At 40.3% G+C, this 18231-nt stretch overlaps 1 protein-coding gene across 4 annotated transcripts in view; it reads left to right on the top strand.

Moving 5' to 3' along the window:
- Positions 1 to 17611, top strand: part of grid1a (glutamate receptor, ionotropic, delta 1a) — a 189153-nt gene extending 171542 nt beyond the window's left edge. Inside the window, exons 10-17 of one of the 4 annotated variants that reach the window (XM_031873541.1) lie at positions 822 to 1019; positions 1919 to 2249; positions 4804 to 4942; positions 9181 to 9376; positions 10679 to 10845; positions 12446 to 12686; positions 15531 to 15672; positions 16691 to 17611. In XM_031873541.1, coding sequence (XP_031729401.1) covers positions 822 to 1019; positions 1919 to 2249; positions 4804 to 4942; positions 9181 to 9376; positions 10679 to 10845; positions 12446 to 12686; positions 15531 to 15672; positions 16691 to 17103 — 1827 coding nt within the window. In that variant the 3' untranslated portion in view covers positions 17104 to 17611. Of the gene's footprint in view, positions 1 to 821; positions 1020 to 1918; positions 2250 to 4803; positions 4943 to 9180; positions 9377 to 10678; positions 10846 to 12445; positions 12921 to 15530; positions 15673 to 16690 lie in introns of all 4 variants that reach the window. The other 3 variants (XM_031873550.1, XM_031873572.1, XM_031873561.1) reach the window with 3 other exon arrangements.
- Positions 17612 to 18231: the final 620 nt, after the last annotated feature.

Below are 18231 nucleotides of genomic sequence, written 5' to 3' on the forward strand. Positions count from 1 at the left end.
TTGAGAACCAAAAACCTAGCAGAGAACTAGACCTCTTCAAATTTACTTTACTCTACTTTGGTCCTACTCACTTATTCCATCTTGTCCTGTGAATCTAGAGCGACAGAAGGCCGTTAAAAACAATCCTACATGGCAGCAGCTTTTTCTTCACCTAACTTCATGAATTCTTGCAGCTAAAGCCACTTCCCTCCCCCTCTCTTTATCCTCCCTCTTCTTCACACATGACTTACCTGCCCCATATTTATTCACATAAGTTCTGCTCAGCTCTCCCCTGGCAGTGTCACTTAATCAAGTCATTGCCCCTGCCCACTTCAACACCTCCTCTCTTCTCCGTCCCTCTCCCCCTGTCATCTTCCGCTCTCTTTACTCCTCATTTACCTATTTAATTCTGCCCTGACACTTTCAACCCATAAAGAAGAACCATGGTTGGGTGCAATAAATTTGAAATAGCAATTTCCACATTGATTAACCATAGCAGTTGCCATGCCACCATGTGTTACAGGTCAACAGTTGCAGAGGAAACTATTTTATTATGATGAAGTTTAACTTAGATCACCTTAGAAGCTCTTCATAAAGGTGTCACCCTAAAGTTCTTTAGATGAGTGAATGTGTCCTCGCTTCGCTCGCCAATCTGGCCCCGAGGAGATTATGGTGCATCTTGATAAATGACGTGCCTGTGATTAAGTGCACATTCTCTACTCTTTTCCAAACTTCGAGGATAAAACGAGGGCTTAGAGACAAAATCTTCACACATTCAGGTTCCTCTGCATTACCATTGTCAGCGATGCATTATCCAAAAAGTACAATATTTATTCAAACAGGAGGAGCCTTTTGTGATGGTAGCAGAGAATATTCTGGGCCAACCCAAGAGATACAAGGGTTTCTCCATTGATGTCCTGGACGCCCTGGCCAAGATCCTGGGCTTCAAGTATGACATCTATCAAGTCGGAGATGGGAAGTACGGCTCAGCACTTCCCAATGGATCCTGGAATGGCATGATAGGAGAGCTCATTGGCAAGGTTGGTTGTTTTTTCTTTTCATCTCAATTAATCAGTGTCCAGATTTCAGTCCAAAACTTTTTTTTTTTTCTCGGACTCAGGCCACATTGGGACCCCAATTGTGAGGCTCAGAAAAGTAGAAAAGATTAGAAGAAACATTGCACTCTATCTGCACATCAGTTGTATCCAGTTGGTGACATCACAGCTTGATTGAACTGGGTCTGGGTTCTGCTTTTTGGAACTACTGATAAAGTTTGAGACCTCGACAAATGCTGTTGTGGGTCATGATGATAATTGGATTTTAACCCCCCTGGATAGATATAGAAGTTTACTTGTTTTTCATCACATAGTGGCTAAGTGGCAACATTGTATTATTGTTAGGTACACTCTCACCCATATATTTCAACATACAAAAGCAAAAGAGTGCAGAGTGGAAATACTGTGGACTTAATTATTTCGTGAGAAAGCACTCTGGAATTAAAACCTTCATGAAGGCCGAATGATCTCCTTTGTTATTAGCTTAAAAGTCAACAATTTACTGGGTAGATGATGCTGACGAAAGATCATTGTGTCAGAAAATTACAAGGTTTTCCTCCCATTGTCTGACACCTGCATTTTGAAATTGAAAACATGGATTGGTTCCTTCTTTTATGGATAAATAAAGGAAGCTCATTTGAAAACAGAAAATGTAGCATGTTGGAGACACGAGAGCAAAGATCACAGGGTCACCAATGTTTCTTTGGCTAAGGAGTATTTGAAGTCCTCCACAAGTTTTTAAAGTGTTGTTGAAACAATTCTCCTCAATGGTGAAAAACATCAAGTTTCTTTGAATGTCTAACAACATGCAGTCCTAACCATATTATGATGTTTTAAAAAGAAATGTTATAAAGTTACTAAGACATATGACTCTCCCTCCGCAGCGAGCTGACTTGGCCATATCAGCCATCACCATCACCCCGGAGCGTGAGAGTGTGGTGGATTTCAGCAAGCGCTATCTGGACTACTCCGTGGGAATCCTGATGCGCAAGTCAGAGGAAAAGATCAACATTTTCTCTTTGCTGGCACCCTTTGACTTGGCTGTATGGGCGTGCATTGCCGCAGCTATCCCTGTGGTGGGCATTATGATCTTCCTGCTCAGGCGCATCCAGGCAGTGCGCTGCCAGAACGATGCGGGAGGCCACCCGCCGCCTTCTGTCTCCACTTCACTTCAAAGCGCCATCTGGATCGTCTACGGTGCTTTTGTCCAACAAGGTGGGTTTTATAGTTTAAGTCGACACAACATGCAAGGACAGTGGATGCAAATGTATGTATATGTTATATATGAGGTTTTCAGTCTACCAAATCATACACCAACGTCTTACTAGTTAAAACACTTCTCTTTTTGAAGATGTGTTAACTGACAAAGTCAATGTCATTGTTAAATAAGTGAAAACCTTCCTCCTGTTGACCTTCAGTGATGCATCTTTGGAGACAAAGCACCAACCAAGGAGTCCTTAAATATCCAACCCTGAATCTAAGCAGAATACTAGCTAAAAAAAACACCAAAAAGTACTTCAAGGGATTAAGGACAGAATATTAATATAAAAGGGGTCTAATCAATGAAAATGCACATGTGGATGTCGGTAAACAACAAATGCTGATTCAATAGTGAGTCAGTCTGAGGCACAACGCCCACCAGAGCATTTTCTAAAGGTGCCTTTGTCTAGGAGAACATCCCATCTTTAGGTCTGGTGGTGATCCAGGTATGTCCGGTTTGGATAAATGACTTCTTCAGCAGCTGATGTTGTAGCCTGAACAGCATCTATCAACGTCTGGCACACTGCCTATGAGCCTCTTTTAACCCAGCACCCAGTATATTTCAAGAGAAGGTAAATTCCATCTCTTCTCTCTGCCTCTCCTTTTTTTTCTTCTCGGTTCTGGCTTGCGTCCCAATGTCGCCACTTTCTGTTTCAGTCAAGTGGATTGCATTTTTTCTCGGGATGACGTCGGTCGCTCTGAAATGGATCTGACTTCTGATGCATTGTGTGCCATTTTCAGGGAGCATAAACTTGGCAACCGTAACCCTCCAATGATTTCATAATGATATGCCAACACTTGACTGGGTTTTGTTCTATGTTCATGCAGATTAAACTATCCACCCACAGACACACTGACTTTCCTCACTGCCTTTTTCAGAAAGGGACTGCCCTTCTCTCCTTCCATATTTCCTACCTCGGTTAGAGGTAGGAAATAATCTGAATTTGTATACGAGAACTGATGAAAATTCAGCTGAAACAATTTATTTCAAAGATGAAAGCGACTGCATCACAGTGGGAGGTTGCAAGATAGGATGCAGTAAAGTTTCAAGATGCACATTTCACACTCGATGACCTTACGAAATCCGTCAAAGCCATATGTAATAAAAATGACTGATGCCGGAGTGCTATGCATCTGACAAGGCCTTCAGTTTTTTTTCCCCAAACCGTCCTAAGGGCGCAGCTGTGTTGATTGTGACACTTTCAGGCAAATACGTATGTTTTCATTACATTTCACACTCCTGAATCTCTCGGATGACATTTCTATGGCTTTACTCTTCACAATTTGAATGTGTGCTGACATTTTTCTCATGCATCTCAAATGCTGTTGGATATTTGGAGAGAAAGAGTCGGTATGACAGAGAGAAAGTGAAGATAATAAAGCTAATGTGACGAACCAGTCTTCTCTCCTCAAAGAAAACAAGGAAGGACAAAGGATTAAATACACAGAGGAAAGAACATCGAAAAGGACAGGAAGAAAAAAATATACAGCGGAGAACTGCTTTCTTTAAACTGGATTGGATGAGTGATAGAGAGAGCAAGAAACCGTGCAGACTAAATGGTGTTGAATACACTTTCTTGGGAAAATAGGGGATGGAAACACAAGATCATCATATGCGTGCAGTCAGCTGCTCCAGTGTTTTTCTTTTCTTCACTTTTATTTATCCAGGAGGGTGTCTCACTGAGAGCAATGCTCTCTTTTTCAGGAACACCCTGATCAACATTCACTCAGTTACATGTTAACACTCAGGAGCTGTCCAGAACAACCACAGTCTGATCTGCTGGCCACTGAGCAGCTACACTGGAGCAGTTGGGCTTAAGGGCCTTGCTCAAGAGCACCTCAGTGGTGGTAATGAGGGAGCAAGCAAGCGCTGCTTTTCACTTCGGGTCACAAGCTCATTCAAGTATGACTATTATCTCAATATACAGCAGATTTAACACAAAGTGGTGGGTACTTTAAAAGGCATGTTAAATGTGCATTTCAGTAGAGGACTGCCCAATAATCACTTGACCATTAAACATTTTAATAAGATTTATTATATAGACATATTTTCAAACCTAGAGAAAGGAGCAGGGTTTGTGGAAAACCATTGTTATAGACATGCATAAAGACACTGTCCAATCTAAAATCCCTTTTTGATGATAAAGTATGACTATATTGTACCGGAACAATCATATCATTTGCCAGACACACACAGAAAATTGTAACGTCTGTTTTCTCATCGAGATGACCGATCTTTTAAATGCACAAAACAATCCTGGTGACTCAAAACATAAGGTGTTAATATTAAAAAAGCCTTTCTTTTCTTGTCCTTCTCATAATATATACATTAACAGAAACAACAAGACACATTGTGGCAGTATTTGAACTTCCACATGAGATATATAGCATATACAAATATGTTGCATAAAGGGAACTGCAGTGCATGTTGTGTTTTCTGTATTCGCACTAGAGCAGGAATATGAGATGATGTTTTTATACCCATGTGTTTACAACTGCTCCTCCACAGGCAGTGACTCCATCCTGGGATCAGTGGCTCTGCGTATTGTCATGGGCAGCTGGTGGCTCTTCACTCTCATTGTCTGTTCGTCCTACACAGCGAACCTGGCTGCCTACCTCACAGTGTCACGCATGGACAACGCTGTCCGGTAAGGCACAACACTGTATCTTAATGTTTACACTGGGTGAACTGCGTCAAATGCAGCTCTCACTCTTATTGTGGAACCTCAACACAGCAAGATATTTAGATTGCAAAAAGGAACATATGTATCTATGCTGCATGTGTTTGAAAGTAGTAGCATCAAGGTGCTATCATTCTGTCGTGATTTACCTTGAATGTCAAATGCCATTTGTTTGTTATTATTCTCACAGTGGGAATAGTAAATGCTTTAAACATTGGATTTTGGCCCAAATCTCGATCCAAGTCTTTTGATATCATTACAATCATATTTGCCTAAATCTTGATTAAATGTGTGTCTGACACATTGAAATAACAGCTTTAGCCTTCTAGATTTGACACACCATATTTTTTGCAAGTGGAAGAATGCGACTCCTGAAATCGATATAAAGTGATCCACTAGAGAGAAGACTTCTCTCTCTGTTGAAGTTGTTTGAACTACAGAGTTACGGAGTGATGCTTTTTCTTTGGCTGAGTACAGACACCTGCTGCAGGAGCACACAAACCAGACAATAGCCAGACAGTCTGTCATCAAGTTACTCATGGAATTAACATTAATTGAATACAGCTGATATGACCTGCAGCCGGTGGCAGTGAAAGCGACGGTCAGTTTTGTTATCATACAAGCTCAGCAAATTTTGCCAGATATTTTGATCACCATGCTAGCAGCAGCAAATGCATGCTTCTGGTAAAGGCTTTAACCTTTACACACATGCAGTAGTACTCCCCAAGAAAACAGACCTCGTAAAAAACACACTGTAAACGGTAAACAGACTTCAATGTGTAAGATTTGAGTTACCTGTTAAAGAATCCGGATGCTTTCATATAATCATTGAGGCATCTTCTTTTTTTCCACCGTTAAAGGTTTCTCTATTAACAAATTTCCCCCTGGGGATGAATGAAGTATCTATCTATCTATCTATCTATCTATCTATCTATCTATCTATCTATCTATCTATCTATCTATTACAGTGAGGTCTTTGTTTAGTGGAAACACACAGAGGAGTTTTTTTATGCTGTACAGAGTGTGTGGTGTTCTTGAGGTATCATAGAGTATATTTTACAATATTTAACCACAGGGACAAGCGCTGGCTTGAATATGAGTGCATCTCTCATCAGCTGCATTTGGTGTTTGGTCGGTCTGCTTGTTTGTAATTTTTGACCCGCTGCCTAACAACTAGCCTGTCCTCAGACCAAATGTTATTTGTCAGTGAATCCAATCTGGTGTGCTGTCTCTCCCTGAAGAAGGGGCAGAGAGGCATTTGATTGCATTGGGTCCGTCTTCTGTTGAACAAATAGCCACATGTGGACACGTATGGGGGGGGGGGACGATCGAATGCTGAGCAGCTCACAGCTCAGCTGTGAAGAGAGAACCCGCAGCCTGTGCGGGATTCAGCTCTTAACTAATCTAAATCCATTGTTTAGAAAATCTGCAGATTTAAGGCAATACAACCTGAGATGTAGCTTTCCTTATTGCGAGAAGAACAAATCATTGCAATTGAATGCTAGCTAAGGTAGGGGAGACTGGTGCTTCATTGCTTTCCTGACATGCATAAGACACTCTTACTTAGCAGCAGGGCATTCAAATTAACTCTGCTGCTGCACTTCCCAATCACATAATCTTTGTGAGTGAATACTCAGCAAAATGTCTGCAAAATGTAAAAAAAACAAAAACATTTGTGGAAAATCTTTCGTGACCCTAACTTCAATTTTCTAGTTTTCTAAAAAAACAAAATAAAATGGACATATGGAAGAGGTTGATTAACATTTTGGAAGGATCTAATGATTTTTCTCCTAAATTTGTATGCCTTGGGTCACATCAGAGCAGTAAAGTGTAGAGAAGTGATTGCTTCTTTTTAATACAGAGATAAGACACAACACTTCACATCCAACCTCACGAATGGGAGTTCTTTGACCTAATGGAGAAATTGAGCACTCGTTTTATAGTTGCGTGTGGTTCGCTACCTGAACACTTGATGTTGTTGCTAGATCCTGAAACAGTCAGTGGGTCTTACCATTACCCACAATCAAAGTGGGCATGTCTGGCACATCAATGATTGTTTTCCTTTTATGAAATCAATGTTAATCAAACAACAAAACACAGTTGCAATTGACCACAAAGCAGAGGGTGGAAAACTCTGGATTAGCCGTTAGCTTAGCCATATTATTTCCACAGACCCACAAATGGAATTTTTTCTTTATCATTTTCTTTATCATTATCTTTATCTTTAATCAGCGTTCTCAAGGGGAAGTCTACCTGGGGAAATCAGCTTTCCCTAATCCCCCTATCTCTGTTTACCGGAGAAAGTAGACTGTAAACTGTTTACTTACTAATTGCATGTAAATGAGCAGACTGTGGCTTGGAAAAGGAAAGCTACTTGCCGAAATGTTTACACAATGCCCACAAAACCATGTCCTTGCTGCCTTGGAGTAATGTGGTTTAGGTGGAAGAGCTGTGGGAGCAAAAGAACTATGAGAATGTGGATTGCTGTATTATTATAGGCAGTTTTGTTTGCCTGGAGGGTTCACTCACTGTTCAGTTTTAGGCGCCATCATTTTATCACACTTTGCTCTAACTTGGCAAGCTCATCTCTAAATATAATGTCTCATTTCATAAAGATGATAACTTAGATTTTAATTGTCCCTGGTGGCCAAAGATCGACTATGAAATGTCCCACAGAAGAGGGCGGATACCTCCACATTTGCAAGAGTGGAAATTTCTTCCCGCTATGTCCAAACCTTGGGAAGATTGTGACAGATATTACTTGACTGATAAAAAACAAATAGAGTAAAGGTGTAGTCCAGCTCCTTTCATTTAAAAAAACATCAAAACATTGTTGTAATGAACGTCTTCTCTTTTTGCCATAAGTCTGTTACTCTCCAGATATTGGTTTTCTACCGACCGTATATGTTCAGAGACTGTATAATCTCCTTTTGCAGTAAATGAAAATGCTTCCCACTGAGTCTGTGGGCATGTGAGATTGCCCTTGCCTGTTTCAAAGTGTGTGTTAGTCATTAAATTGGTGTACTGGGGGAAACGATTAACAACTTAGTCTGAAAATAGTATGGTTACTTAAGCCATTATTTGCATATTAAACATTTTCTTTAAACACTGCATGTCGTTTTTCCTCTTGTTTGTTCTGTACATAAGCCTTGACAGAACACCTACGCCTTGGGACTCAGAGGTATAAACTATATTATATGTGTGAGAGGGAGCAAAAGAGTCAGATTAGTTTCATAACTTTTTTTGTCCTCCAGGATATTCCATGGATTAATGCTAATTAAGTGAACTCTTTTTCTGAAGCCTTTTGTTATTGTTTTAAATGTTGCTTTAATTGTTGCTGCTAAGGTCAATTTTGCATTTATCTTAGCTAAATATAACCATGACCAACTGTCATTGAGATCCTTTGATTCCAACAGTTGTGGGAAATTAGAAACGAGTGACGTGCACAAATAAGAAGAAAAGTATATTGTTTACCAGCTTGTGTCTCTGTAGCTGTGCATGGCAGAGAGGGAGAAATAACGGGGTTGGTATTTTGCTTATTTCAGTCTTTGTTCCGCCATTACAGCTAATGAGCCCGGTTGGACCTCTCTGTATTGATTGTAAGTGTATGTTGCACTGCTTTGAGGAAAAAAGGCAAACAAGGATAAATGGGTGACAGATATCCTCGGTGTATAAACAGTATCAACTTCAAATAGTCATTGCCCGATGTTATACCTTTGTCATTTTTACAAGGTGCCATCTGTCTATTGTTTTTCTTATTTGTTCTTACTATACTTGTCCTTCCACCTCTGTTATAAGTTCTAGTTACTCCAGCTGGAGGATCGAAATATTTATAATGTTTATAATTGTATCTCAAATCTGTAGTTCAACATGTGCCTGTATAGTTACTTAAAAGCAAGCTGCTATAAAATTCAAGCAGCATATTTTACTCGTTGCAGTAAAGATGGCATTTTATTCTGACAGACTAAGAGGGAGACAATGCAATATCTAATCAGTTGTTTCTCTCACTGTTCTGTCCAACATCATTAGTTATAGAAACATTCTGGTGCTACTTGAATGTGTTGTTTTTCTAAGGACATGGAGCAAATGCACATTCCTTCAGCTAATCATATAATTGTGTTTCTGTACAAGATTTTTAAAGGATTATTTCCAGTTTTCCTAAATCACTTAATTAAACTAACTCACTAATTTGACCCTAACTATAGGTCGTTCCAGGACCTGTCCAAGCAGGTGGACCTTGTTTACGGGACAGTCAGGGACTCGGCTGTGTACGAGTATTTCCAGGCTAAAGGAACCAACCCTTTGGAGCAAGACAGCACATTTGCTGAGCTCTGGAAGACCATCAACAAGAACAACGCCTTTGAGAACTCCGTCTCCAGCCCATCCGAGGGAATCAAGAAGGTGAATATTTATTTTGGTTGTTCATTAATAAAATGTTGTCAGAACACTTTATACTAATGCTGCTGCTGTTGGACTTCTGTAGGCGTCTTTGTAAACTTCATATCCTCAAACAGCGATATGAAAAGTCAGATTTAATCAAACCAGTTGATTCTGAAGAGTTCATTATTTGAAACCTGATTTAATACATTTATTAAAATACATCACGGTTTTATTTAAAAACATAATGTAATTACATCTTCAGTTCAGAGAGAATACTGCAAAACATATGTTCCGTCTTGATGCTAATGAAATATAGCTTTTTACTTTCACACCGCCAGGTAGGAACAAAACGTAAGTTCGTTAAATAATTACTGTTCCTGATTCACAGAGGCATGCGAGTAAAGTGGTACTTTTAATCTATTGCATTGTGGTTTTCAATTATTCTCGAAAATGTTGTGGTACTGAATTCATATTTCCCTTTCAACAGATAAATCAACACAAACACCAGATTGAAGAATAATCATAATTAAACAGACTACAGAGTTTTTACATATGCACTTGTCATTAAACTGCTTTATTATTTAAGCAGCTAACTGCATTCAGCGTAGTCAGGCCAGTTTGCACACATACATTAATTAAAAACTAATATTCTATGATTTAAATCCCACTTCAAACATATTTGAAGAGAAGAAGCCATTTTAGTGACAGTTGCTGAATTACTACAGTGCTTCTCAAAGCCCACAAACTCCTGCAAGTGCCTCAGTCTGACATCGGTTTTATAGTTTGTTGGGAATGTGATTTCTCCGGTATGCGTTTATTTATCAAAGCCGAGTGAACTTGAGAGCCCCGTGCAGTCCTAATGAGGTGCGAGGTGAACATTCTGCTCAGCTGTATTTGTTGAGAGCACCGCCTTATCGTGGAAGACGTAGGCTGAAGTCACACCACGGGGAACAAAGCCAAGGAAGTGCATCAAAAATAAACAGAAAAGGTCCAGAAGGATTTCAGACAGATTTTCAGCTGCAGTTGTTCTCCATATTCTCCACAGTGTGCGCTTGAGGCTACAGCACATGATTGTGTCTCTGAAAATATGCTACACCCAGAGGAATGCAGAGCTGGAAAATAAAAAGGGATGCAACTATTTTCATAAACTTTGTAAAGAAGTGTAATAATGTGCTAATCAGTGTGATAAGTATACTGTATATGATGCTGGGGGCTTGTGCACTTATTTGCGTAGAGGTTTCTCAGCTAAGCTAGTGTCACTCGGCTATAAAAACACATCTTCCACGATTTTATCCTTTGTATGTCTTTTGTTGAACTATCCAGGCAAAGCAGGAGTCATATGCCTTTCTGTGGGACATGGCGGTTGTAGAGTACGCTGCTCTGACAGATGATGACTGCACACTGACTGTAGCAGGCAACAGCATGAGCACCAGAGGCTACGGCATGGCCCTGCAGCACGGCAGTCCTTACAGAGACCTCTTCTCTCAGAAGTACGTATGTTTGGTATATTTTTAGCTAAGCAGTAATGGAACCAGAAGATATTTCCTGATATTGGTATCCTTCAACCTGTAAATTGTTTTAATTCATTTAAGGAAAACCGCAGTGTATTACTTGTTTTTTCTTCATAGTTTTGGCAGTTTTGACAACATTGTACACATAAAATAAGTGCTGAGATTTGGAAACGCATCTCTAAAAACAAGTCCAACTGGGCATGAAATACAAGCGGTCAGACAATTTGTGAATGAGCCGACACTTAAGGCAGATTATCAAAGAACTTTATTTGGAGGTAAAACCATAACTGAGTGGTAGTAATTCTTTATTGCACAGGAGAATTGTGAGTGCACACAAGTACGGGAGGTTAATTAAAGTTGACCCAAAACGTTGGTATTTCCACAAAGAACGTAAGTTTACCTTTCGCTTTAGTTTTTGCTTCCAAATAAGTTTCGAATGACATTGAGGTTTTTATTTAATATGTGCTCTTGATTTTTGCCTCACTGGAGCTGTTTTTAGCGACGTTACAGTGTCTCCAGGTGGCCTTGAGCTACGAATATAAAACCCAAGCTGTAATAAACATTAGTTTTTGTATAAATGTAGACCGATGTCTAGATACAATGGCACTTAATAAACATTTCAGATCCGAGTTTCTCTTGAAGACGCAGACTGAGAAGTAAACATTTCACATTTTCAATCCATTGTTTTTGGTTTTTGGCAGAAGTATGCTGCTGAAAACAATTTCAGTGCAGTTTTACAAGATTGATAGAAGTGATTTTTTTAAATCAAGGCAGCACACAACAATTATAAATTCATGGGTTACCCTGAAAACTACAAACAGTGCCTCAGTGAAAGATCTTTGAATTCATGACTTGCCGGAAAGAAGCAGTGAATATTTGAAGGTGTTTCATGAGTGTAAATGTCAAAAGCTTTGAGTCATTGTCTTCCTTTGGCTTTGGGTGAATGTGCCAGTCATTGTTCAAGAGGTTGAATAATGGCTATGCAGAAAGCTAACCGCTCCGATGGGACAGGCTCAGCGTCTCGCCTCAGTTTGAACTCAGCCGTCGTCATTCTCCTCAACAAACATCCATTCCTCTCTGCACACTAACTAATGAGCTGACTCGAGTATTTGATCATCTTTGTTTCCACGCGTACAATTTGATTTGAAACCAATTAATGTTGAAGCCGACACTGTTTTTCTTGTCCTTGTTTACATAAAACCGGTCATTGAGCTCTGGTATAGGAATTGTAAATTGTTTCAACCATGCGTCAATAACACTTATTGTAAACTGCAGCTTTTAATACAATTATTGCCACAATGGGTCTTTAGTTAGCTAACAATCAATGCTATTGCAGTATATTAACACAGTATTATCAAGTAATTATAGTCATGCAGATCAGTTGTATTAATTTTCCTTCATGTTTCTCCTCAGAAATGATTTAATCTTCTAGACTCTGATTTGATTAGCCAGCATTTAACATGTCTGAATCAATGCTATAATATTATGATGTAAGATTTGTCCAATGCCGTGTGCTGTCATTACACGAAACTCTGCACCCACTTTGTGTGAAATAGCTACTTGTGTTTCTTCTCCACAGGATATTGGAGCTTCAGGAAAAAGGGGACCTTGACATCCTGAAGCAGAAATGGTGGCCGAGGAAAGGCCGCTGTGACCTGCAGAGCCACGCAGACGCCCAGCCGGAGGGACGGGCGCTGCGTCTCCACAGCTTTGCTGGCGTCTTCTGCATCCTGGCTGCCGGGCTGCTGCTGGCCCTCCTGGTGGCTGCACTGGAGACCTGGTGGAACAGCAACCCGTGCCGGAGAGAGCAGCCCAAAGAGGTGACAACTGACATCTCATCGGGCCAGGGCCCAGTCCCAAGCCTGCTAACCCAGAACCGGTCCATGGTGGCCACCACGGGTCCACCTGCACCACCAAGACCCTGGTCGAGACCCAGACCCCCGGGCCCCCCGGTCCTGCCCAGAGATGCCACTGCCACACTCTACTTTATGGATCCAGCAGGCGCTGACACCAGCCCCGATTTAGTAGAGCTGCAGTACACCCAGTTATAATAGGTGTGCCCCTGATGATAGTCCAGACATCATGTGATCAATCTACTCATTCCTTCTCATGTTGGGAGAGAGGTCGGGGTGCTTTGTTAGGGACATCTGAGGCTTCTCTCTCAAACACACTCTCTGTGATTCTCTCATACTGACACGTACAAACATGAATTGCCTAAACAGACAATCACACTCTCTGGTGCTCATGTGAGAAAACCGCAGCTGAAGTGATAACAGTACATAATGTTGAATTGCAAATTCAAAACCACATACTGGAATTGTACTTCTGAGTCAATAAGTGCTTCAGTTGTACAATAGCTCTCTTTAGCTTATCCATTCAAGTCTTAATGCTTTAGAGCTCCGACTTCATCTCGCTGCTGTCAACTGGACAGCCCCTCTGCATGAGGCGTCCAGACAACTAAGGCTTGACATGGATCCCTCAACTAAAGTGTGAGCAAAAGCAGATAGCAAAGAATCTGAGCATTGACTTGCTTGACTTGACAGTCCCAACATTAAAATGAGAATCACTGGCTGAGGAGACCCATTAAAGATCTAGTCCTGTCCCGAAAAGACACAGTAAATCAAACTCCACCCGTGCGTTTTTTTGACGCATTGAGTTTGACTTACTGCTGTTGATTCCTATTTCAGTTTTTGTGTGCAGCTGCTCGAATAATAACCACATACGGCTGTCATGTGAGATTCACAAGAGACAAACATCCCTGTCTCCTTATTTATAGAACATAGGATGTGTTGGATGTGATGTTTGAGTATAATCTCATGGTCATGTGCTCTATTATTATGTTTGCAGACATGTTTTCAAGCGATTTTCCACCCAAAACGTTATCCTCGAGCATCAAACACTCTACAGGCTTGAAATCTGATTGTAAAAAGTAACTATTGCCGAAATGACGAGTTGATTATTAGTTGATAAAAACAAGATAAATGTTTAAGTCGATTAGTTGAGCAACAGAAAATTATCTGGCAAAATTTCTACAAGACTGCCTGACAAAGTTAAGATAACATTTAATAGACCAATCAAAAACTTCATTGACAGATTAATAATTCATTTTAAAAATATCATTAGCTGCAACATAGAATAAAGTCTTTTATAAAGCAAGAATTATTTGATTTGAACTTTTAAATGTTGGAATTTGCAACTTTCATACTGTTGTTTAATTAAATAGCCTTCAATTGTTTCAGTTATTTGAGGATGATAACATTTCTTACCATGAATTCAAGCCGACTACAGCAGCTTTCACAACAAACTTATTTTTTGAAAAGTTACCTTTCAAGCCTGTGCAGAACAAGTGTTTAATATTCATGAGATTTGGGTGGAGTATCACTTTAAATTGTTCCAAGCATTGCTCGCACCATGACAGCACAAACATACAGTATGTGGACATTATGACAGCCATTTTTAAACAAAACCTACTTCAAAGCTGTATACATCAGCTATACAAAGGAATAGTTTGACTTTTTTGGGAAATAGCCTTTTTTGTTTTCGTGCCGGGAGTTAGATGAGGTGATTAATATTAAAGATGCACCGATTGAGTTTCTGCTGATCAGCCATGACCGGCCGATCAGTCTCATATTTATGATTTCTTGCCGGTCAAATTTACAGACATGTGTCACATGACGGTATAAAGTCAGCACACAGTGGCAGAGACAGTAATGTTACAGCCACACACACACACACACACACACACACTCACACAACGTGTCGGTGGCCGCAGCATTTGCACAAATTGTCACAACGGCTGTCCAAAATAAGCCATGGAGGGACAACCAACTTAATCAGACATGCTGCTCAGAGTTATCACAGTGACCGCATTTTAATGAATTCAAGTTATATTTAGTAGAAAGTCAAATTATACCGTTATGTGTTAAAAAGTAATCTTGTAAAAGGTAGTTTTTGGCGACAAACTTCCAAAAATACAGGTGATTGATGGAGATGTTTTCACAGCAATATAAAATAAATATTTGTGAGGAAATTATGACCTCACGCTAACTCTAAGCAGCTAATAATATAGAGTTAAAATACAATCATTTATTTCCTTATAATTTCAATTGTGTGATTTAACGCAAATACCCACTATAGATGGCAATAACAAGGAAGGTTTACACTGAATATGGGGCAGCTGCAATTATTCTTCGGGACAGCGGTGAAAACAATTTAGCCTTGCTGTCAATTAAAGTTCTTAAATTGGAATCGGCAGGTTGAACTTTTACAAATCTGAAAACTGAATCGGCGAAGAAAAATTGTGCAATCGGTATATCTCTAATTCATACTGCTCTCATATCCCTCAGTTACATGAGAAGCTACAGCCAGGAGATGGCTAGCCAAGAAAGCGCTCCAATTGTCAGCTTCCTAACATCGTCTCTAAAGAAAATAATCGAACTGGAACCAGGGTCGCCTGAAACTGCTCCCGTCACTTCACAGCTCTATACGTAACGCACAGGCATGAGAGTGGTGAAGATCTCTTCTTTAACTCTCGAGAGGCAAGCCAATAAGAGTATTTCTCAAAATGTCAAACTATATCTTTTACTATTCTATTGCAATTATATGTCAATGATCGGATTCACAAGGGACCGTTTTGGTTATGTATCATTGTCTATGATCTTCAGCAGGTGACTAAGGATTACGGTCTGGAAAGGGTTTCTGGTCCATTGACATATAATGACATAACAAGCGCTTCACCAGAAGGGAGGCGGCACATATGGACAGACAGACAGAGAGACTGGGAGGAGGCCGAGGCTCTTGACACAGGTCAGGAGAGGCCTGACTGCACTGTACTGGATGGTCATTGGCTGTGTCAGGGTGAAGGGGCGGGGCATGGGGTAGATTGTTGTTGCTTCATTTGTCATCTCACCCCATGGTCTCTCCTGTTATTTGGCTTTTTTTGTTTCGTCTGTCTTCAGTGTGGCTCGACTTAAGTGCATGATGATGGAATAAAGTATTGCTGTGTGGAGGGCAGGGTGCAGCCAATATGTGTCTGATAAATAATTATTTGCCTTTTAGTTGGCTTCTCCCTCCCCTCTCCTATATGTGTGTTTTTGAAAAAAATAGGAATCGATTTAAAGATTCTTAAATATAATTTAGATTATTTCGATCTAGTGACATGAACTACTTTGTCTTATTTTAGATTTGACTGTGTCACAAAGTCTGATTCATTGGATCTGTGTGTCCATTGGAGCCTGTCTTGTTAACAGCAGATGCTCTTCATGCAAGAGTCAATCCAATGCAGATGTGTGGTCACCTAATTGTGGAGAAAATATAAACACTTCTGCATGAAGAGACATCTTCATTTGAGTTCATTTCAGAAGTGGAGACATTACCTTTTACGACCCCCATATTCAAGATTTTGTGTTTTAAGATAATGTCTCTCTTGATGTGGGCTGCTTGAAAAATTCCAGTATATCATCAATGAATATATTGGGGTTTCTTCAATAAAGTTGAAACTAACCAGAGTGTTATTTTAGCACCCTTGAAACTCATGTGAGCGCAAAAATAATGACAATAAGTAGACTGCACTGCATGTAAACTGGTCATGATAGTGATGCTGAAACAACCATTGTAACCTGTCTTTCTCTGTCTCCTTTCATTCTCTATCCCCGTCCTATTCTTTCCTATAACCTCCTAATCCCTTTCACGGCACATTCATTCTTTCTTTATCACACTCTTCTTTAATTACATTCATGCTCTCCCTTCAATTAAAACCATTCTCCTGGCCTCTTTTATTCCACACACACTCTGTGGCTCTGCCTTTCTTTTCATATATCCTTAGGACAAAGAGGTGAACCTGGAACAGGTCCACCATCGTTTGAACAGCCTCCTGGACGAGGACATGGCCCACAAACAGCTGCCAGGCCAGTCTATCGAGATCTCTGCCCTGGACATTGGCAGCATGCAGCCCAGCCAGTCCCTAGAGGCCTTGTCTGCTCGGGACTACCCAGCTCATCGGGGGCCGCCGCGGCTCTCTGTGTCCACCTTCCTCCAGGAGCGTCATGGGGCAGGAAGGACACTGGGTCCAGCCACTGGCAGGACCTTGCCCCTGCCCCTCAGCAGTGCCACCATGCCCTCTATCCGCTGCAAACACAGGGCACCCAATGGGGGGCTCTTCCGGCAGAGCCCAGTCAAGACACCCATGCCAATGTCCTACCAACCAGTGCCAAGAGGACCCATCCCAGAAGCCAGTGAGCCAAGCCACGGGACATCCATCTGAGCACACCGAACACTCACAGACACTCAAGCTCAAACAGATAGCGGAGCGCTAAACAGAGTGCTAACAGAGTGAAGAGATATAAATAACACACTTAAAAAGGCTTTTTATTACCAGTGATGAAGAGTCAGTGGGACATGTGACACGACGTCTTTAATGTACATATTTGTAAGTACAAAGAGAGAGAGAGAAGCAACATTAAAAAGAGTATTTTGAATATTCTCAACAGTTGAGTTTAAAAAACATAAAAGTATTAAAAAAAATGACTGTTTGAATAGCTTTGTAAATTTTGTTCTAAATCAATAAAGGTGACAATTCTTTGTGGTTGTTTTCTAAGTGCCAAGTTCAAAGACGTTTTCTTTCAGATCAACATTAACTGAATGTACTGTGAGAATTCATGCTAAAAAGACATTTCACACTTCAAAAGACATTGGAAGAATTGATTTGTTTCATATGAAAAAAAATAAAAAGTATAATACGAAAAAACAGACGTGTGCTTGAAAACATATTTAGAGTGTTGGTGCCATGTTGTCAGTGTGTATCTGTGACTATGGGATCGCTGATACAATTGTGTTTATGAGAGAAATGAAAGCCTGAAATAGGGCATTTTATTTTTTAAGCTTTATTGAAAGTTTTTAAGTGATAAGTTGATCTTTTAAATATTAGGGGGGAAAACTGCTCAAGTTGGATTTGCAAAATACTGTTTGCAAGGCAACAACTGCATGATGATCAGCATCTTTTCTTATCTCCAGCTAATTGCATTTTCTCCATTTACCTCTTTATTTTTTTCTGGACCGTGCTTATTACAAGAACACATGTTTTACTGCAAATGACACTTTGTTCTTGCAGCACGAAACAAAACCTTTTGAGTATCAGTTTTAGGCCTTTAACACATGAACGAATAAACAACACAAAAATACTGAATACTTGCCTGCTAATAAGGGATTCTTGTGACACTTTTTCAATAAAGGGTGTGAATAGATTTGAACATGCAGAGAACCAACTATCGTGGTCTTATTGATCCAAAGCTGCATCTAGGCAGTCTTGTCTGAGGTAAATTGCTGTATAGCCTAAGCTACTGTGAGCTATTTTATCGAGTTTCCTTT

This window comes from Anarrhichthys ocellatus, unplaced genomic scaffold (genome assembly GCF_004355925.1).
Source record: "Anarrhichthys ocellatus isolate YVR2014 unplaced genomic scaffold, GSC_Weel_1.0 scaffold3, whole genome shotgun sequence".
Classification (NCBI taxonomy): domain Eukaryota; kingdom Metazoa; phylum Chordata; class Actinopteri; order Perciformes; family Anarhichadidae; genus Anarrhichthys; species Anarrhichthys ocellatus.